The 23168-nt window shown below is 46.1% G+C and overlaps 1 protein-coding gene across 2 annotated transcripts in view; it reads right to left on the minus strand.

The window, feature by feature from the left end:
- Positions 1 to 23168, minus strand: part of FBXO11 (F-box protein 11) — a 608024-nt gene that overhangs the window by 515932 nt on the left and 68924 nt on the right. For both annotated transcript variants that reach the window (XM_069234039.1, XM_069234040.1), the window contains exon 2: positions 469 to 596. In XM_069234039.1, the coding sequence (XP_069090140.1) occupies positions 469 to 596 (128 nt within the window). The remainder of the gene's footprint in view (positions 1 to 468; positions 597 to 23168) is intronic.

Here is a 23168-nt window from a genome sequence, read left to right on the forward strand (position 1 = left end):
AACAGATTCATATGCATATAAAATGACATAGCCCAGCAGCCCCGTCATTGTGCTTGTATTTTTTTATTTTCTTTGTTAATTTTTCCTCATGCCGTGCAGCATATGGTTTGATGCAGTAAAGCATGAAGAAAAGACATTGGGAGAGACCTACTGGCTTTGCAAATGCTGGTTTACTTAATGCTCTGGAGATCCTCCAATGCTGGTAGATGACTCGCTAGAAAAGCCTATACTGCAGGATCATACGACAACTGTTGCTCTCACTCCCAGATGGGAGCCAGAGTGAAGTATAACCCAAATATATTTTCCTTGACTCTTAAAAACAAAACAAGTGCCAATTATAGTGCTCTTCTATCAAGGACACAAAAAAAGACTATCCTCCTCAAAGCAAGACCCAATTACACTCAAAATACCTTTATTGGAAATCCAAGCGTTTTTAAACCAAAACGTTATTTCCAAAAATGTGTTTACCTCCATACTGCTTTTTGTGGGGCAGGCTGTTCTTTTAGGTAGAAGAGTTTTTCTGCGAAGTTGATATGGACTATTCTGTGCACCAGGACCTGATTCTTCTGCAACCATGTCTGCAGGCACATCATCATCTGCAACAAAAAGAGGTCCAACATCAAATCGCGGTGTATTTTTAGATGCAGGTTTCCAAAACCATTTTTTGAAAGTATTTAGCAAAAATATTTTCATACAATTCTGATATTAAAACTACCTTGGAAGCAAACGGATAAAACAGATAACAGTAAAGAAGGCATTTACTTTTTTCAAAACAAGGTCTGCACACGTTTGCCACATGACCTGCTACTGAACTAGCACTCCTTCAGAATTGGCAGTCGCCAGATAAAAGGGAGGATGTTTGTAATAAAACACCTGTCAGACCAAGAAAGTCAGCACAATTATGTTTACAATAAACAAAACTAAAGCTCCCCCCTTGGTGTACTACCCCACATTACCCCCTCTCACGAGCCGCCATATTTTTCTCACACTCATTGTCTTTGAAACAGTTAGTATTCCCCTTAAAACTCAGGTGTGTTGTGACTGTCATGTTTCAAAGCAGAGAAAGGACGAGACACCAACCTAGTTAACTATCACGACTTTAAGAAGGGACAGAGCATAACTGCCAATATGGCCAATGAGAAGCAAAACTCAGACGTTTTGAATCAACAGGTAGTTATCCTATAAAACACTCTTCATCAGTGGTTCCCAACCTTTTGACTTCTGTGGTCCCCCACATCCTCATTACTGGAACCCAGGGACCCCCACTGAATCATTATTGGAATCCGGAGACCTCAAAACTGGGGACCTAATCTTTAAAGATTATTTAATTTTCTAAGCAGTCGCTGACCCCCTGAGGAGGCTTTGCGGACCCCCAAGGGTTCCCGGACCACAGGTTGGGAACCACTGCTCTACATGGTTGTATTATTCACAATCTAAATATCCCAACATTGGAGCTAGGTCCATTGAGAATTGAAATCAATAGGCTCTTGGAAAGCACAATTTGTGGGAGAGATGATTTCCTCCCCCCCTCCACCAACTTCCCCATAGGGGCCAGAAACAACTGCAGAATTTGACCCCTGAATGAAGGTCCAGTGAAGAAAACAGTATAGCTGCTGTCGATTGGCCCTTTGAACCTACTGCACACAACAGAACAAATTGGAAAAGAAATGGAAGAAAACTACTCTGATACTTCCCTATGATTCGGGTAGTGTTTGCAGTCATGGCAGCCATAACAGAAAGTTGCAGAAGAACCAACAAATAAATTTCTATTCGAATTTCAGGGTACCCTTATGTTTAGTAAGATAATTCTTGCTAAAGTTGTACTCAGCGCTCAATATCCAGGTGTCCACAGGATAGATTAAGTATGTATGCAACCCAGAGAGGTTGGCAGGCCCATCAATGAAACTATACCTGGACCGGTGGATTCTGAAGCGGTTGTGCACAAAGGAGTTTTTTTCCCAAAATCGTCAGGTTTTTTCCCCCCTAAAGCAAGAGGACACAAAGGGGTACTTTCACTTCCCCCAAAGCAAGTAGCACCATCTAAATTGGTGACTGCACCATCTAAATTGGTGACTGCACCATCTAAATTGGTGACTGCACAATTTCTGAACTACAAAACATGCAGATGTGCTTTTCCAAAGAGCACAACAAAATGATTATGCCATCTACTAAGGCATGGTGATTGAAATATTCACAGGCTACATCCAGGTGATACACCAACAAAGGAAATCATTTGATGAAGTATGCTGCACAAAAGTAATCTAAAATGCACGCTCAAGTTACTGGCAACATTGCAAATACCAAAGTATGAAGATCTTATTTTTTCCACTTCACCTCCGAATGCTTGGAACTGAATCAAGGGTGCAGTGCCCAAATCAGTGTGAATTAACATGTCTTAAACATAAATAGTGAAAATTAAACACTGCCCAAGATATTTTTTCCTACTACTGATTTAGACAGTGACTAGTTGGGTAGGATGTTATCAGGGCTCAAGAGGAGAGCGGGGCACAGCAGGTCTATGCTACAGTGAAAAGATGACCTAGGGTGTGCACAAAAGTCTATACATTTTGTGTTTCAGGGTTTCCTCCAAACCTTGTGTACGCAAAATGTCCACAATGATAGGATATACTTAGTAGATGATTAGAAGATAGATCTCACTGACTTCATCGATCAAAAAGGACAGGCAGACTTTCAGCTTATGAAGAAAGAGGTGTCTTGCTCCCTTTAAGAAGATTATCAAAGTTAAGACCCCCTAAGTTAAAGTAAGGTAAAATTAAAATGGTAAAAGATAGCATCTGATGTTCAGTACATTGAGGCCTTGGAGAACTAGGAGCCTCAAAATTTTTGAGGGAAACAATCATAGTGGTTCTACAGGCCTCAAGAAATCTACCCACCCACTCGTTAAGGAGAGTCATAGTCTATCAGGTCTAGATACACTTGAAACCTACTCGCCTGTTCTGCCGAGCTGACAAATAACAGGTGTTCTGTTCACTCAGTAAGGTGCATTAGAGATGCATTTAAATATTGTTTTTATCTCGTCACATTTGCTGATTGCAGAGTTCCAGGATTTTGCAAATTGATACGTTTGACCTGCTATATAAAAAGTGCGAAATGAAAGATTCTTCCTAACATACAACGTTTGAATAGCTAATAAGTCAACTGGACAAACATTTCAAAATGTATTAAAGTAGTTGTGAAACCCCATTTTTTACCTCTGTGGGATGAAAAGTGTTTTAACAGGATGAAAACAAATCAGAACTATTTACTTGGTGGTGTGCAAATGATAAAAATAAATTCTGAACCCCAATTTTCACAGATTGTTAGTACACTACATAGTTCTATCAGTAAAGATGCAAGTTAGTGGGAAAGTTGTTGGCAATTTCAATTTACGGTTTGTAAATGACAATCTGCTACCACATCATGCTTTAGAATGAAAATGTCACTTACCCAGTGTACATCTGTTCGTGGCATCAGTCGCTGAAGATTCACATGTTGTGCATAGCCCGCCATCTGGTGTTGGGTCGGAGTGTTACAAGTTGTTTTTCTTCGAAGAAGTCTTTCGAGTCACGGGACCGAGGGACTCCTCCTCTTTGTCTCCATTGCGCATGGGCGTCGACTCCATCTTCGATTGTTTTCCCCGCAGAGGGTGAGGTAGGAGTTGTTTGTTAGTAATAGTGCCCATGCAATGGAGTGAATAAGTATGTACCTAACTAAGATTTTATATATTTACAAATGTACAAAGTTGAAGCTAACTTCCAAACGGCTACAGGCTCCCGGGGAGGTGGGTGGGCACATGTGAATCTTCAGCGACTGATGCCACGAACAGATGTACACTGGGTAAGTGACATTTTCAGTTCGATGGCATCTGTCGCTGTAGATACACATGTTGTGCATAGACTAGTAAGCAGTTATCTCCCCAAAAGCGGTGGCTCAGCCTGTAGGAGTGGAAGTAGTCTGAAATAAGGTTCTTAGTACGGCTTGACCTACTGTGGCTTGTTGTGCTGATAGCACGTCTACACAGTAGTGCTTGGTAAATGTGTGAGGCGTAGACCATGTGGCTGCCTTACATATTTCGTGCATTGGAATATTCCCTAGGAAAGGCCATGGTAGAGCCTTTCTTTCTGGTTGAGTGTGCCCTTGGTGTAATGGGCAGTTGTCTTTTTGCTTTAAGGTAGCAGATTTGGATGCACTTAACTCCATCTGGCTATACCCTGTTTCGAGATTGGGTTTCCTGTGTGAGGTTTTTGAAATGCAATAAACAGTTGTTTAGTTTTCCTGATGTTTTTAGTTCTGTCGATGTAGTACATTAGTGCTCTTTTGACGTCTAATGTATGTAGTGCCCTTTCAGCTATGGAATCTGGCTGTGGGAAGAACACTGGTAGCTCTACCGTTTGATTTAGGTGGAACGGTGAAAAATTTAGGATTGGTCCTTAGGACTACTTTATTTTTGTGTAGTTGGATAAAAGGTTCTTGTATTGTAAACGCCTGAACTTCACTTACTCTTCTTAGAGATGTGATGGCGATGAGAAATGCAACTTTCCAGGTTAGGAATTGTATTTCGCAAGAGTGCATAGGTTCAAAGGGTGGACCCATGAGTCTGGTTAAGACGATGTTAGGGTTCCATGAAGGAACGGGTGGTGTCCTTGGTGGTATAATTCTTTTGAGGCCTTCTATAAATGCTTTAATGACAGGTATCCTAAATAGTGAAGTTGAATGGGTAATCTGCAGGTATGCAGATATTGCTGCTAGGTGTATCTTAATGGAAGCGAAGGCCAGGTTTGTTTTTTGTAAGTGTAGTAAGTAACCCACTACATCTTTTGGAGATGTGTGTAATGGTTGAATTTGATTATGATGGCAATAGCAAACAAATCTTTTCCATTTGCTTGCATAGCAGTGTCTAGTGGATGGTCTTCTGGCTTGCTTTATGACTTCCATACATTCTTGTGTGAGGTTTAAGTGTCCGAATTCTAGGATTTCAGGAACCAGATTGCTAGATTCAGCGATGCTGGGTTTGGATGCCTGATCTGTTGGTTGTGTTGTGTTAACAGATCTGGCCAGTTGGGCAACTTGACGTGGGGTACTACTGATAGGTCTAGCAGTGTTGTGTACCATGGTTGCCATGCCCATGTTGGTGCTATCAGTATGAGTTTGAGTTTGTTCTGACTCAATTTGTTTACTAGATATGGAAGGAGAGGGAGAGGGGGGAAAAGCGTACGCAAATATCCCTGACCAGTTCATCCATAGGGCATTGCCTTGAGACTGCCTGTGTGGGTATCTGGATGCGAAGTATTGGCATTTTGCGTTCTCCTTTGTTGCAAATAAGTCTATTTGAGGTGTTCCCCAACGTTTGAAGTAAGTGTTTAGAAGTTGGGGGTGAATTTCCCACTCGTGGACCTGTTGGTGATCTTGTGAGAGATTGTCTGCAAGTTGATTCTGGATCCCTGGAATAAACTGTGCTATTAGGCGAATGTGGTTGTGAATTGCCCATTGCCATATTTTTGGTGCCAGCAGGCACAGCTGTGTCGAGTGTGTGTCCCCCTGTTTGTTTAGATAATACATTGTTGTCTGTTTTGACAAGAATGTATTTGTGAGTTATGAGTGGTTGAAATGCTTTTAATGCTTGGAAAACTGCTAGTAGTTCGAGGTGATTTATATGCAGCTTTCTTTGATGTACGTCCCATTGTCCTTGTATGCTGTGGTGATTGAGGTGTGCTCCTCACCCTGTCATGGAAGCATCTGTTGTTATCACGTATTGTGGCACTGGGTCTTGGAAAGGCCGCCCTTTGTTTAAATTTATGTTGTTCCACCATAGAAGCGAGAGGTATGTTAGGCGGTCTATCAACACCAGATCTAGAAGCTGACCCTGTGCTTGAGACCATTGTGATGCTAGGCACTGTTGTAAGGGCCGCATGTGCAACCTTGCGTGTGGGACAATGGCTATGCATGAGGACATCATGCCTAGTAGTTGTAATATCATCTTAGCTTGTATTTTTTGTGTTGGATACATGCGTTGTATAATCTTTTTGAAATTTTGAACCCTTTGTGGACTTGGAGTGGCTATTCCCTTTGTTGTATCTATTGTGGCACCTAGGTATTGTTGTACCTTGCACGGCAGAATGTGTGATTTTGCATAGTTGATGGTGAAACCGAGTTTGTAGAGGGTTTGCATGACTTGAACTGTGTGGTGCGAGCACCTTGTCAGTGAGTCGGTTTTGATTAGCCAGTCGTCTAGATACGGGAATACGTGTATTTGCTGCCTTCTGATGTGTGCAGCCACTACTGCTAGGCACTTTGTGAAGACTCTTGGTGCAGTTGTTAAACCGAAGGGCAATACTTTGAATTGGTAATGTATTCCCTTGAATACGAACCTTAGGTATTTCCTGTGCGACGGATGTATTGGTATGTGGAAATACGCGTCTTTGAGATCTAAGGTTGTCATGTAGTCCTGTTGCTTTAGCAATGGTAACACTTCTTGTAGCGTGACCATGTGAAAGTGTTCTGATTTGATGTAGGTGTTTAGTGTTCTGAGGTCTAGGATTGGTCTCAGTGTTTTGTCCTTTTTTGGTATTAGGAAGTACAGGGAATAAACTCCTGTGTTTATTTGTGTCTTTGGTACTAGTTCTATTGCGTTCTTTTGCAATAATGCTTGAACTTCTATTTCCAGAAGGTCTGAATGTTGTTTTGATAAATTCTGTGCTTTTGGTGGTATGTTTGGAGGGATTTGCAGAAATTCTATGCAATAACCATGTTGGATAATTGCTAAGACCCAAGTGTCTGTAGTTATTTCCTCCCATGCTTGGTAATACTGACCTATTCTTCCCCCCACTGGTGTTGTGTGGAGGGGATGAGTGACATGTGAGTCACTGTTTGGTTGTAGGGGTTTTGGGGATTTGAAATTTTCCCCTATTCCTAGGGAATTGTCCTCTGTATTGGCCCCGAAAGCCTCCCCTTTGGTACTGTCCCTGGTAGCTGGACGGTGTGGCCTGTGAGGTGCTGGCTTGTGTGGCTTGACCCCGAAACCCCCCTCTAAAGGATGTTTTGCGGAAGGTGCTGTAAGTGCCTCTGCTCTGCGGGGAGTAGAGTGCGCCCATGGCTTTAGCAGTGTCAGTGTCCTTTTTGAGTTTTTCAATCGCCGTGTCCACTTCTGGTCCGAACAGTTGTTTCTCATTGAATGGCATATTGAGCACTGCCTGCTGAATCTCTGGTTTAAAACCAGACGTTCGTAGCCATGCGTGCCTTCTGATAGTCACAGATGTGTTAATTGTTCTTGCAGCTGTGTCCGCTGCATCCATAGAGGAGCGTATCTGATTATTAGATATGTTCTGTCCTTCCTCAACCACCTGTTTCGCCCTCTTTTGTAGCTCTTTGGGTAGATGCTCAATGAGGTGTTGCATCTCGTCCCAATGGGCTCTGTCATAGCGCGCAAGTAGTGCTTGAGAGTTAGCGATGCGCCACTGGTTTGCAGCTTGTACTGCAACTCTCTTTCCGGCTGCATCAAACTTGCGGCTCTCTTTATCTGGGGGCGGTGCATCCCCAGGTGTGTGGGAGTTGGCTCTCTTGCGAGCTGCTCCTACTACGACGGAATCTGGTGGCAGCTGTGAGCTGATGAAAACAGGGTCTGTGGGAGGTGCTTTATATTTCTTTTCCACTCTTGGTGTTATTGCTCTACTCTTGACCGGCTCCTTGAAGATTTCCTTTGAGTGCCGAAGCATTCCTGGGAGCATAGGCAGGCTTTGGTAGGAGCTATGGGTGGAGGAGAAGGTGTTGAATAAGAAGTCATCCTCAACTGGTTCCGAGTGTAGGGACACGTTGTGGAACTCTGCTGCTCTAGCCACCACTTGTGAGTATGCTGTGCTATCTTCCGGTGGTGAGGGCTTTGCAGGGTACACCTCTGGACTGTTGTCCGACACTGGGGCGTCGTATAAGTCCCAAGCGTCTTGGTCCTGATCACCTTGGCTCATGGTGGTGTGAGCCGGGGAATGTGATGGAGTTTGTGCCGGTGAAACGTTAGTTACAGGTGGAGGAGAGGGTGGCGGAGTTACCTTTTGAGAGGGTGGCGGAGTTACCTTTTTCACCATTTTTGTTTGTGGTGCTTGGTCTGATTGAAACTCCAGTCTCCTTTTTCTCCTAATAGGGGGAAGGGTGCTTATTTTCCCTGTTCCTTCCTGTATAAAAATACGTTTCTGAGTGTAGTCCACCTCGGTGGATTGCAACTCTTCCTCAAATCTATGCTTTCGCATCTGAGAGGACAGTGATTGCTCCTCTGAATAGGAACCGGTAGGTGGGTCGGTTGCAGGTTGTTTTTGCACCGAAACCCTGTCTGTACTCTTTTTCGGCTCCGAAGTGACCTTCTACTTTTTCGGAGTCGAACCCTCTCGGCGTCGATCTTCCTCGGTGCTGCTGTCTCTGCGTCAAGCAGTTTCGGCTCCGATATCTCGGCGTCGATGTTTATCAACAGCACTTTCTCGGTCCTGAGAAGGCTGTGTGCCGGTGTCTCGACCGGAGTCGGGCGATCTCGGCACCATTTCGGCCTTTTTCGGTGCCGATGGTCGGTCACCGAATTTATGGGTCGAGCCATGGCCTGGTGGCAGTGGCGTCCCCTGGGCCTTGTCACTTTTTTTGTGTGCTGGCTTCAACGTCTTACTCACAGTTCTTTGGTCGTCGAATTCTTCGGAGCCCCAATCATTGATCGAGAAGGTTTCTTCTTCCTCTTGTTCCTCGAACTCTCGGTGAGCTGTCGGCGTGGACGCCATCTGCAGTCTTCTGGCTCAACGGTCACAGAGTGCTTTTCGGAACCGGAACGCACGACAGGCCTCGCAAGTCTCTTCACTGTGCTCAGGCGACAGGCACAGGTTACAGACCAAATGTTGGTCTGTATACGGGTATTTGTTGTGGCATTTAGGACAGAAACGGAACGGGGTCCGTTCCATCAGCGTTGTTTTACACGCGGTCGGGCCGACCAGGCCCCGAAGCGGGATCGAAAACTACCCCGAAGGGTACCGGAGCTCTTCACTCTTCGATTCGGTGTCGATTCTAACTAAGCCGATCCCGAACGCAACAATACCGTCGTAATTTTTCCGATATTTAGCTAACTTTCCGTTCCGAAACCCGGAGCGAAAGGAACACGTCCGAACCCGATGGCGGAAAGAAAACAATCGAAGATGGAGTCGACGCCCATGCGCAATGGAGACAAAGAGGAGGAGTCCCTCGGTCCCGTGACTCGAAAGACTTCTTCGAAGAAAAACAACTTGTAACACTCCGACCCAACACCAGATGGTGGGCTATGTACAACATGTGTATCTACAGCGACAGATGCCATCGAACACATATTTAGGAAAAGTGAATGTTTAAGCATGAGCTGAGAAACACCCCTACCCTGATGGCATTGCTATTAGTAAACTAAGACGAGCCAGGGATCATGTGTACCCTATATGTGGGATAGATTCTTATTGTACATGGAACAAACGTTTATTCTACTTAAACAAAAAAGTAGTTTTTTATACAGCAGAAATTTTGCACTCACATCTTTGAAGGTGCATTCATATGAGAATAAAGAAAAAGGAGCTGCTGTAAATTAAAATATTTACCTAGGATTACAAAATGAGACCAGTTTACAGGTCAAGTACATCTCAGTTGGGTCAAGAAGATCATTCAAGTTACTTGACATGTAGGTCTCGTAACGTTATGCTTTTTTTCAGGCCCGTTCTAAAACCTAAACAAGACCCACAGATTGTAGGTAGCGTAGATCGCTTTCTATCCTTAATGTAGTAAAGTGATTGAAGAAAGGCTGTTAAAAGTCCAACATCAGATTCACAAAATAAACTCAGCATTGGTACCGCAAGGAAAGCACCTTTTGACATGATCACACCCTCGCCCCAAACGCCACCCACACCCTTATTGCCTGGTTTCTGGTGCAATTTCGACTGAAAGTGCAATGGGTCACTGCTAAACAGGTCTACAAAGACACATCTCTTCCCCCAAAACTGCAGTAGTTTTTCCCAATTTGCAAACCTTTAGCTACCACTGTAAGTGGTACCCCTGGTACCTAGGGCATGGGGTACTAAAGGAAGACCATTGAGGGCCGCAGCAGAATTGTACTACCCTCTGGGACCCTCTCACTAAGTGCACACATTGCTGCTTTGCAGGTTGCGTGTCTTGGTACAGAACTAAAATGAACACGAAATGGCATACAGCCTGTGTGCCCTATCTCCTTTACACTGCATGCAACATATGTACGTCACCCCTTTAGCAAGCCTTCCAGCCATAAAGTCAGGGTGCATTATATTACATGTGTGGACATACCTGCACAAGCAGATATGCCCTTGGCATCTCTGTCAATTCTCAGATATAGTAAGTGAACAGTGAATCCATTTTAAGTACATGTGTTCATCAAGAGTTCCGCAGTTACATGATGGCTTCATTGAAGATAAGGATGTTCGGAATCAAACAGCTCGTATTATTAAACCCTCACTGAATTCAGTGATGGGCAGGATGGACACTCCACTGAGGGGAGCTTCAGGACCTTGCCGCCTTTGTAATGCGACCCATGTCTCTCTAGATGGTGATGACCAAACCTCCTGTTCTGCCCCACTTTTAGCAGCAGCACAGGCAGGAAAATTAGGTAGATTCGGAGGCGTGCCCACTTTATGCCAGTCTCCTCCCTAAGGTAGACAAGCGGAGGTGAACACTACTTTTTGAATTCCTCCATCTTGTTTGGAAGGAATTAGGCCACCAGGGTTACGGTTATGCTCACTTCCCAGCGGAAGGTCATAAAAAGGGTGTAGTCACCTTAAAGGTAGTCAGCCCATTGCCTACTGTAGAAGGCAATGTTTGTAGTGGGTACCTAAGGTACTTACACCTTATACCAGGTCCAGTTATTCCTTATTAGTGAAATGTAGGCAGTGTCTAGCAGCTTAGGCTGTCTAGGGGTAGCTATAGCAGAGCAGCCAAGGCTGAACTAGGAGACATGCAAAGCTCTTGCAATACCACCATAGTCACACAGTACTTATACACAATAAAAGACAATACTCAGTGTTACCAAAACAAAGGTACTTTATTTTAGCGACAAGGCCACAATATCTTAGAGGCAATACTCCTACTGGAGGTAAGGATCATACACAACATATACACTAGGAACCAAAATCAGATAAGTAAACAGTCACAGAATAATGCAAACAGTGAAAAACACAGTAGATTGCAAAGGGCCTAGGGGCAAAACAAACCATGTACCAAAATAGTGGAATGCGAAAGTCTGATTCCCCCCAGGCAAGTGTAGTGTGTAGAGGGGCGCTGGGAGTGTAAGAAGACACCAAAGGTAAGTAAAGTACCCCACCCCAGAGCCCAGGAAAACAGGAGCGTGCACAACCTGGAAACTGAAGTTGCAGGTCACAGCAGCCTTCCTGGATACTTTGTTGCAGTTACATCGGTTCCTGGGGCAGTCTGCGGTTGATCTGAAAATCAGAACTGAAGCAGAGCAGGCCTGGTGGAGTCTTGCAAACCTAATCGGAAGAAACACCCAGAGGAGAGACCCTAAATAGCCCTGAGAGAGGGATTAGCTACCTACCCAGGTAGGCACCTATCAGGATGGGTCTCTGACATCACCTGCTGGAACTGGCCACTCAGATGCTCCCAGAGGGTCCCCACACCTTGGAAGTCAAGATGGCCAACGCCAGGGACACGCTGGAGGAGCTCTGGGCACCACCCCTGGGTGGTGATAGACAGGGGAAATGTCACTCCTTCTCTTTGTCCAGTTTCACGCCAGAGCAGGAACTGGGGGCCCTGAACCGGCGTAGACTGGATTATGCAAGGAGGGCACAGTTTGCGCCCATCAAAGCATTTCCAGAGGCTGTGGGAGGATACCCCTCCCATGCCTGTAACACCAATTTCCAATGGGAGAGGGTGTAACACCCCTCTCGGAAAGGAAATGCATTGTTCTGCCTTCCTGGGATTAAGCTGCTCAATCTCCAGGAGGGCAGAAACCCATCTGTGAGGTGGCAGTAGCTGGGGCTGCAATGGAAACCTCAGGCAGTACTGGGGACCTATGGTGGAGCCCCCAGGGAGCTTGGAATTGGCCACCCAATACCAGCTTTGGATTGGGGGTTCAATTTCACAATCTTACGACACCTCTCATGGCCATATTCAGAGTTACCATTGTGAAGCTACACATATGTATTGGCATATATTTAGTGCATGCTTATAATGGTGTCCCCGCACTCACGAAGTCTGGGAATTTGGGCCTGGAAAACGTGGGGGAACCTTTGCTAATGCAAGGGTGCCCTCAAACACAGTAACTGTGCACCTAGCCTTCAGTAACTGAAGGATAGACATATAGGTGACTTACGAGTTACCTGGTGCAGTGAAAATGGCTGTGAAATAGTGTGTGCACTATTTCACTCAGGCTGCAGTGCCAGTCCTGAAGGAGTGTGTGTATGAGCTCCTTATGGGTGGCAAAAGAAATGCTGCAGCCCATAAGGATCTGCTGGAACCCCAATGCCTTGGGTACCATATATTAGGGACTTATAAGGTGGGGGGGGGGGCGGTCCAGTATGTCAATCAGAATTGGAATATGGGGTCACTAAACTATAGTGATAAACTTGGTAAACAGAGAGAGCATAAGCACTGGAGTTCTGGTTAGCAGAGGTCCAGTGGCACAGTCAAGCATACTGAAAACACATTATAGGCAACAAACTATGAGCACTGAGGTCCTGACTAGCCATTAAAAACACACTGACAAACTGGTAGAAATTGGGGATAACATGTCGAGAAAGATGGTACTTTTCTACAGCTATCGCCTGGCACTCCCTGTAATGTCCCTAAATTGAGTATTTAGAGGACACTCCTTAAAACCTAGAACACAAATTCCTGACAACCTAAGAAGAGCCTGACACTACAGAGTTGCACCAGCAGAGAAGACTACAGAAACCAACTGACAGCCCCAGCCCTACCGGCCTGTCTGCAGCCCTTGATCATCCTGGGCCAAAAGACGACCTGCCCTGCGGCCTAGTGACCTCCAAAGCTTTGGGACTTTGTCAAAGATCAAGACTTTCAGAGAAAAGTGGACCTGTTCAAGAAGAAACCATCTTTAAAGGAAAAAGAACTCTGCCCTGGGGTACTGCGATCCCGCCTTTACCTCTGCACCAAACGTCCACGGCCAGAGTCCAAGTGGTCCACTGGTCCTGTGAAGGTTCCCCAGCGATTCTGAGTCCGAGTCCACCATGGGCTGACCCCGGTAGACTGTCACAAAGCCTGCAGCCTCAAACCAAAGACTCTCTGACCGCCTTGGGAAGCTGGACCATTGGTGTCCCCACATCCCCTAGCATCAGAATTTACCTGGATACTGAATCTTTTTTGTTCAGCCTCCTGGCCAGAGCCCACAACCTTTTTCCAAAACTATTCTCCTCCATTGATTTGCATTAGGCGTCCAACGCTGTGTTGGCACTCTGCACCCAGCCACCCCTGTGCCACTAAGAGTGTTAGTTTAGTGCCGTCTTGAAGCTCCCCCCGCTTACCTCAACCCCAGAAGATCTACCCCAGACACCGCTTTACTCACCTGTGAGCAGTGCATTTTCAGTTACTGCCAGTCTCCATTGGTTAACACTGTGCGCCCCACCCTGTGTTGGCACTCTGCACCTGGCCGCTCCTGCATAGCTGAGGGTGTAAGTTTGGTGCTGCCTTGTGCCCCCTGTATCTACCTCAACCCTAGAAGGTCGACACCCGACACCGCTTTACTCACCCGTGAGCAGCGTATCTTCGTTCACCTTCCAGTCTCTATTGGAATCAACATCAAGGCAGTGCGCTCTCTACGGGCGACTAAACTGCAAAAAACCAGTCTTTATGCAAGAGCATAATTCATGCATTGTGTTTGTATGCCGTTTGTTAACCTTTTGCATTGCCGAGTTTTACCTTGAAACCATTATTAATGATGTTTGCAAATAATGTTCATTTGCAAGGTACTGCTGCAGGCTTACAGAGTGTATCAGGGTGTGGTCCCTTTCTAGGCCCTTCTAGAAGCTTTCCCTGCAGCATGGCTGGGTTTGGTTTGTGGGCTGGGCCAGACTCTATATATAAGGGAGCCAGCCCAGCTCCACGTGCTCACTATTAAGAGGTCCCGGTGCAGAGCAGCAGCAACTTCCTGAGCTCCTGTTCCAGAGGCCTATTTTGACTTTCCAGGCCTTGCCCTTCATTGTATTGGTGATCCTTGAACAGGGCGGTAAGACGGAGGTCGGGCTGGGGCCCGATCCAGTTTTCAAAGGCATTCGAGTTTTTGGGCCTAGCTTTCATGTTGAAAGATTTTCCTTGTGCATGTGAATGTGCTTGTGGTTTTCTGGCATTTACATGTTGGTATTCGAATCGGCAAGATGCGCAATTCAATCTTGGTATTTGACTTTTGAGATTCGGGTCGTCAAGAGTGTGCGCAACCATTTCTTGACATTTGCATATTGGCATTCGAATTGGCAAGCCGCGCGATTCATTTCCTGGCATTAAACTCTTGTTATTCAGTGTGCGCTACTATTTCTTGACATTTGCATGGTGGCATCCAAATAGGCAAAACGCGCAATTCATTCCTTGCATTTAACTCTCGATATTCATTGTGCGCAACCATTTCTTTGCATGTGCAATGTGGCATTCCAATCGGCAAGACGCGCAATTCAGTCCTTGCATTTAACTCTTGATATTCATTGTGCGCGACCATTTCTTGGCATTTGCATGGTGGCATTCCAATCGGCAAGACGCACGATTCATTCCTTGCGTTTAACTCTTGATCTTCATTGTGCGCGATTAATTTCCAGCATTTAAACCTTGATGTTCAGATCGCGTACAGTGTGCGTGATCATTTCATGGCAATCAAAACTTTGATGCGTAGTGTTTCATGAAGTGTACACAATTATCCAGAGCCCTTGAATTCTCTGCAGAGGTGCTAAATTCAAGATGTTACATTCTATGTGCATGTTAAGTCCTTTATACAATTCCTGTTGTTTTCCAGGGAATGTTTGGATTTCCTTTTGTCCTCATGTAATGAGGCAGTGTTTGTTCTGGGATATTGTGCTAGAAGGTTCTTGTATTCCTAAACAGTATGTTACAACTCATGAAAAGCCCCTATGAAACATTGTATTAACCATTCTTGATTCCTTTCCAGGTACCTAGATTTCTAGAGGCCTAGTAAGACTATAGTGCTAGGCCATTCATGTTTTCTCAGTCTAAGTGTTACTTCATGTTCAGAGTATCACTTAACTCTAGATTCAACAAAGTGTTAGTTCATGTTCCGAGTATCATTGAACTCTATATTCAACAGAGTGTTATTTCATGTTCAGAGTATCATTGAACCCTAGATTCAACAGAGAGTTTTTATGAACCTCAATGTGATTATATCTTGATATTGTGTTGTTTAACCTTTTGCTTCCTACATGTCTCCTTCCCAGCTGTTCCCTTCCTAATCCCCTTTTCCCCAGTTGGACTCTCTCAGTCTCTGTGATTTTATCTATCAGAGTCTTGGAGCTGACTAGTGGTGGACATGTTGGGAACGTGCACAGACCCAGAGGATCTGGTCTTCCTGACAATTGGTTAACATTGGCCACCCAACTGAAAATTTGACCTCTGTACCAGGCCGCCCCTGTGCCGCTGTGGGTGTACTCTTGGAACTGATTTGAACCTCGCCCAGTGTTGATCTAAAACCCAGAAGACTGGCTTTGGAAGTTGTGTACTTAACTGCAAAACTACATTCTTGTTTTTTCCCATACTGAACTGAAAAAGTGCACAAAGTGTTGATTTTTGAAACAACAAAGTGTAGGAAGTTGGCTCTGTATAAATTATAGCGAAGTAAAGTACAGTGTGCACAGAGTCCAGAGGCTTTACAGAGGCTAACGTAGATAATACCAATGCTCTCTTTTGTGGTAGTATGTTCAAGCTGTTAGGTTTATCAGAGTATAGTGTTCCAGTCCAATGTTCTGCGTATAAACAATGTATTTGTTATTTTATTTCTAGAACCAGAACAGGAAGGTGCAGTTTCAAGAATGTGTCATTTTCAAGTATCAAATGCACTTAGTTTGTAACTCACAGTTAAAACAGTTTTCAGTTAAGTAATACTATTCAATATCCAAAGTATACCGATCAATTTTCATTGAAGGCAGTCCTGGGAGGAAAAGTACATACAAGGTTCACGGTTAAGTACTAGACATATTGTCCCAGTCTTCGGTGAATAAGTTGTTCACAGGTCAAACTTAAGGGTGCACCACCAGCAACACAGGGCGCGGAGGTCCAGGTCTGAAGTGATTGGTTTGTAGTTAAGTACCTCTGTTTTTAGAGCACAGGTTTAAATCAGCACTTGGGAGTGGGGGGGGGGGGGGAATGGTCATCACCAAACACACCCTCAGTGGCACCGAGCAGCTGGGTTCAGGGTGTATACATATTGTTGGGGGCCCAATGCTTTCTAATAAGGAACTCTGGGTTCACAAAGAGGCTGCAGGCTTCGACTAGGGGGTTGGCTGAAGACAACCAACGGCTGGACAGGTAAGTTGAGGAACCTCTGGATGTCGATGGACCATCAGCTGGGTTCCCCAAGGCCAGGGGGGCTACGGGTGCAGACTTATCTTTAGGCATCAGGTATCTTCACCAGATCCGGTCAGGGGGGTCCTCAGGATTCAAGCTGCAAGTGTCGTCATGGTGGCCAGGAGAGGTCAACCAGGGGTGGACTTGAGGTCAGAATCACCAGGGAACTCTGTCTGGTCAGGAGAGACACCTGGACTTAGGCCATGGGCGTGGGGTGCGGAACGGGAAAGACTCACATCTTCTTTAGGTCGCTAGGAACCTGAAGAGCAAGGTTCAGGGGTGCCCCTAAATACTAAATTTAGGGGCATTACAGGGGTCAGAGGGCAGTAGCCAATGACTACTGACCCCGAGGGTGGTTACACCCTTTCTGTGCCCACTCCTATTGGTGAGGGGGGCACATACCTAAACCCTATTGGCTACCTTCCTTCGGAACAAGATGGAGGATTTTTCCAGGAGAGGTTCAACTCAGCTCTGGGCACCTTAGGGGTGGTTCCAGCTGGCGTGGACACGCCTCCGGGTGTTTACTAACTTTCCCACCGGACCTGCCGATAAAAAGTGGGACATGGTCTGGGAGGCGGGCATCTCCACTGGCTGGAGTGCCCTGAAGCAGCATAACAAAAAGCAGGAGCCTTTGAGGCTCACCACCAAGTGTTGTTGTTCCTGCAGGGGGGGAGGTGTGAAGCCCCTCCACCCAGTGCAGGCTTTGATCCAGACTCCTGGAAGCACAAAGGCTCTCACTCCATGGGGTCAGAAACTTGTCAGCTGGTGGCAGACTGGCGTAGACTGGTCAGCCACACACTAGAGAGTTGGGCAAATTTCAGGGGGCATCTCCAAGATGCTCTCTGGGTGCATTTTACAATAAATCCAACATTGGCATAAGGGTGGGTTTATTGAGCCGAGAAGTTTGATACCAAACTTCCCAGCATTAGGTGAAGCCATCTTGGAGCTGTGAAGTTCGTAGTGACAAACTCCCAGACCATGTACACAATATGGCTACATTGCATTTACAATGTCCAAGAATGGATACTGTTGGGCATATTGCTCATGCAGCTATGTCCTCACCTGTGGTGTAGTGCACCCTGCCTCAGGGCTTTAAGGTCTTCTAAAGGAGTGACGTGCCTATGCCACAGGTACTGGTTTGTGGACATGGCACCCCGAGAGGGATGCCACGTCAACTTTACCTTTTTCTCCCCACCAACACACACAATCTGCAATGCCAGCACGCATGTTCTTTTTGAGGAGTCCCTTAGGGTGGCATAATACATGCTGCAGCCCTTAGGGACCATTCTTGGTCACAGGGCGCTTGGTACTACTGGAACCTATTACAGGAGACATAGCTGTGTGCCAGGGGTGTGCCAAATGTGGAAACAATTGTGCAGCTTTAGGTAAAGAAAACAGGTGCTGGGGTCTGGTTAGCAGTCAGCATCAGCTATCATGAAAAAAAAAAAAAATCAGCCATCAAGGGGCCAGTTTCCTACACTAAGAATTTATACTTGTGCAGGAATCTGGCCTGGTGTCTGGTCAGCACCTATGGCGTTATCACCTTATAACAGGTACAGGTATCCCCTATTAGTGAGGTGTAGCCAGTGTCTTGGAAGCCAGGGCTCTCTAGAGAAATCTGTGGATGAGCAGCCAAGACTTATCTGGAAGACATGTAAAATGTACACAATACCACTTTAGTCACAGCACTTACACACATGAAAGAGCCACACAGTGTTCCAAAAATAAAGGTACTTCATTATAGTAACACAATGACTATAATACTGTATAGATAATATTCCATTAGAAGGTGAGTCAACACACTATTATATACACATTAGAAGTCAGGAGCTGGGATAGAAAACAATAGAAAACAGTGAAATAACAGAAAATAATGGGGACGTGGGGGGGGGTTTGGGCGGGGAACCAAACCATATACTAAGTAAGTAGAATGCGAAAGTTAGTCACCCACCCAAGGAAGTGGAATCTGTAGAGGAGAGCTGGAGGAACTAGGAACCCCAAAATGTTAAGTACTAGAGTGCCCCCCTGCATCCAGGAGAGAAAAGGTAAGTTCCTGTTTTTTTTCCCCAAACCCACAGGTAAACTTTGTAAAAGGACTGAGCAAGACCCAAGCAAGACTGGAAGGAACAGAAGGTGAATCCTGACAGAGGAGGACCTGCAAAAGAAGGGGACCAAGTCCAGTTCGAGTTGGAGTGTCCAGCTGGGGCAAAAGCCACTACCCATCCTTCTGGAGATGCAGGACCAGGTTGACGTGAAGACCAGGAGTCGGCTATTCAGCACAGGAGCAGGAGAAGAGTTCCAGGAGTGATGCAGTCAATGGACCACGTCGGAAGAAGAGTTGCAGTCAGTCAATGGTGTGGAAGAACTACCGACAAGGCTAGGCAAAGGCAAGAGTTGCAGAGCTGCCGCAGACCAGGAAGGTCCAAGGGGACTCAACCCACGGAGGGGAGTCCCAGGTGACCCTCTACAGTGTGGAGAGGTGGAAGTCGAGGATGCAGCCCCACAGGAGTCGCAGTGAGGCCTACTCAGCACACCTGGAGAGGAGTCCCACATCGCTGGAGCAGCAGGCAGGAGACTGTGCTTTGCAGGCAATAGTGCTGAAGGTCGGGCAACACGGAGCCTGAAGATCCCTTGGAAGAAGAGCCAACAAGCCTTGGTAGCTGCAAGAGTCACAGAGCACAGGGGTACTCCTGCAAGGAGAGGCAAGGGCTTACCATCTCCAAAATTGGAAAGCCAGTAGAGAGGACCAAGGGGACCACTCCAGACCACCACCTGTGTTGCAGAATCCACGCAGTTTTGAAGGCGAGAAGATCCATGCAGTGGTCGGCATTGCAGTTGGTGCCTGTGTATGTAGGGTAGTGACTCCTTCATTTGAAGGGAGATTCCTTCTTGCTTCTTGTGCAGGCTGAAGTCTGTCACCCTCAGAGGATGCATAGCCAGGGAAATGCAGTAGTTGCTGAAAGGAGCCAGGCAAACAAAGTTGTCGCTGGAGTTGCAGACTGACGGTTCCTCAGGGGTCCAGTTGCAGTCCTGTGGCCACAAGATGAAGTAAACGATGCAGATGAGTCCTGCTAGAATCGTGCACATCACATCTGAGGGCCCACCCAAGAGGGAGACCCTAAATAGCCCAGGGAGGGGGGGGGGGGGGGGGCGGGGGGGGGGGGGGAATTAGTCACCTAGCCGGGTGACCACCTATCGGGAGGGGGCTGTGAAGTCACCTGCCTGACCTAGACTCTCAGCCACTCCCAGGGGCCTCTTCCCACCTTGGATTCAAGATGGCAGAATCAAGTGGCCACCTGGAGGAGCTCTGGGTTACCCTTCCCAAGCCATGTTCACCTATTTTCAAAGGGAGAGGCTGTTGCCTCCCACTCCCAAGGGAAATCCTTTGTTCTGCCTTCCTGGGCTTAAGCTGGTCAAGCAGCAGGAGGGCAGAAACCGGTCTGTAGGATGGCAGCAGCACAGGCTGCCCGGAAAACCCTGCAAACTGATAGGAGCAAAGATAGGGGTCCTCTAAGGAGCCCCCAGAGTGCATGGAATCATACAACCAATACTGGCAACAGTATTGGGTATGATTCCGACATGTTTGATACAAAACATGCCCAGGTTTGGAGTTACCATTATGTAGCTGAACACAGGTGTCCAGTACACTGGTAAAATAGCTTCCCCGCACTTACGAAGTCCACGAAAATGGAGCTGAAGTTCGTAGGGGCACCTCTTCCTATGCAGGGTTGCCCTCACACAAATGTACTTCCACCCTGCCCTCTGGGCTAGGAGGGCCTGCATAGGGGTGACTTACAGTGACCTGTAGTGAAAGGGTGCACGCACCTTTTCACACAGGCTGCAATGGCAGACCTGCAGACCCATTTTGTATGGGTTACCATGGGTGGCATAATACACGCTGCAGCCCATGGGGAACCCCTGGTGCCCCAATGTCCATGGTACCTCGGTACCATATACTAGGAATTTGCATGGGGGCACCAGTATGCCAATTGTGGGGTGTACTAAGTCAGGAACAACCATATTTAGAAGGAGAGAGCACAGTCACTGGGGTCCTGGATGGCAGGATCCCAGTGAACACAGTCAAAGCACACTGACAGCAGACAAAGTGGGGCTAACCATGCCAAATAGAGGGTACTTTACTACAGCTTGTAAATCTACTTACCTGATTACAAAGTTCTTGGGTTTGAAACATAAATAAAAAGAAATGTTATTTGTCTGAATTGGTCTCAGATTTACTCTGAGTGTGTGTCATTTATTGCCGGACTGTACAACAAATGCTTAGCACTACCTTCTAATAAGCCTGGCCCACATTACCACAAAAAAAGAGCATTAGCCCTACTACTACGTTTGCCTCTGCAATACCAATTGGGGATCCACTAGACTCCCTGCAGTGTGCTTCATTTTATTGCACTACATAAAGAGTCAGCTCCTACAGTACCACATAGAAACAGAATCATTAATCTAAGAAGACTGGCGTGCATACAATATTTCTAAAGATTCAGTGGGGAGAAGTATGCCACAGTAGCACTAGATACTGGGTCCAACTACTTAAAGGGCTTACACGTGAAAGTTTCAGAACTTGTAAAGAAAATTCAAAGAAATGGGTGCTAGAGAGGGGCCTTAGGAAAGGGTATCCGTGTTCCCCTCTTTTAATCATCTTGGTGATGAAACAGTCTGCGACAACTCTAAGGAGGCATATGAGCAGATCTGGGATCGAGGCAGGAGACACGTAGTGCAAATGTAAGCAATAGCAGGCATGATTCCTTGAGATCAGCTCCTATCCAGTCAGCATCAGCATCCAACAATGTTGGACAGGAATATCCCATCCTGAACATATAATATCTTGCTTTTTAGGTCTGCCTACTAGACTGCTCAAGCTGGATGATTGGAAAAGGTACACAGAGGGCTTTCCAAGAACTTGCAGTGAGCTTTTAGATTCCCCAACTGCTTACATTTACTGTCTCTCTTATTTGCTGTGTATTCAATGGCTTTCCTTATCCAACTTGTGTTTGTCCTTCCCCAGGAGCGTAGCCTCAATACTTTTCTATTGCTTGGCTAACTTTTTCATCCACTTCTTACTCTGAGGGAACTTTGATCCTTTTGTTTGAGCACTCCATGAGAGTGCATGGGTTTTTAGCTCTCGCTTTTGTGGCCTTTCCCCCTTGCTAAATTCATCCACCCCTGTGATACAGTCTACCTCTTGTGCTTTTCTACTGCTGCAAAACCTCCACAAAGTGTAAGTCTCTGTCTGAGCACTTCTTCCCCCATGTGGTGTGACTATGCATGTGTGATCCTACATAATAATGCAACTAACAGTTGCCTCGTCATTGTGCCTTCCTCTCCCAAAGAAATAAGCATTGTCCATTTACATAAGCCATTCACTATCACCAAAAAGCATTGCGGAAGCCAGAGGGTTCCAAAAGGTCAGACCTACAGGCTTTCACTATGCTAGTTTTTAATTCGGGTTCCAGCCTTATGCTCATCTAGTGTGTTTGCAAAGGCCTAGCCCTGACTATTGACGATTGAGGTACTGGATCTGGAGGAGCACGAAACCATGCCCCCATTTGTTAAACAGTGGGCTATTGCCCCTGTAATGGGTTTAGCAAACCTAGCAGTGGTGGCTGCGCATGGTGTTTTGAGAATCCATAGCTGTGCTCAGAACATTTTAGTTCTGGTTTGACAGCGCAGCTGTTGCTCGACACAAAGCTTTCAGTAGTGCTACAGAGAGGGCCTGGGCTCCGCCACAGTTGGTAGCCAGGAGTACGTTCTGACTGGGCAGTGTGTGCTTCTATAGAAAAAGTGTTTACCCTCAACGCAGCTGTGATTTTTTTGTTTATTTATTTGAGCAAGAGGATGGCTGTCTGAGCTTGAACTTTTAGGGACACACACATTACACCGTAATGCTGTTAAAGTGCCTTTGACCACTAGATAATTTATGGTGTTTTCTTTGGCAGCTGCAGATATGGGAGGAGGGGAGTCTTAAGGAATGCACCGAGCTCCAGCACTCTCACCTTCCATCATTATGTTTCAAGGATTTGTAACATGGACTATCATCAGGGTGTAGACTAGCCTCTTCTAAGGCAGGAGGGAGGGGCTATTCAAACAGCCAGATCTTCAGCTTTTTATAAAACACAAGAATTGAGGGGGAGGCTCTAATGTTGACCAGCAGCTCATTCCATGCTGTAGGAGCGATGAAGGATAAGACGCACCCGCCAGGTCAGATTCTGCTTGGATGTGTGCAAGTAAGAGTTCGGACAAGCAGAGGCATCTGGTGGGTTTGTGAAAGGAGATACAGCTACTGAGGTAGGTAGGGCCAGTGTTGTGAAGTGAGGAATTTGAAGTGTGCAAAACTGTGTATAGGGAGGAAGTGGAGTTCCTTGAGGTGTGGTGTGATGTGAGTGACGTGGGAGTCTGACCATGATTCTGGCTGCCAAGTTCTTAATGGTTTGCATTCTTTTGGGAAGATATTTGCAGATTCTACGAAACAAAGAATCTGAACAAGGGTAGGACTGCAGCCCCCATTTGTTTGGATCATGGTGCAGCTTCTGACACTGCATCTCAACGAGTGTTATTCAGGGGACTAGAGTAGTGCAGGATCTCTGGTAGGGCCTTGCATTAGTTTT

Source organism: Pleurodeles waltl, chromosome 5 (genome assembly GCF_031143425.1).
Source record: "Pleurodeles waltl isolate 20211129_DDA chromosome 5, aPleWal1.hap1.20221129, whole genome shotgun sequence".
NCBI lineage: Eukaryota > Metazoa > Chordata > Amphibia > Caudata > Salamandridae > Pleurodeles > Pleurodeles waltl.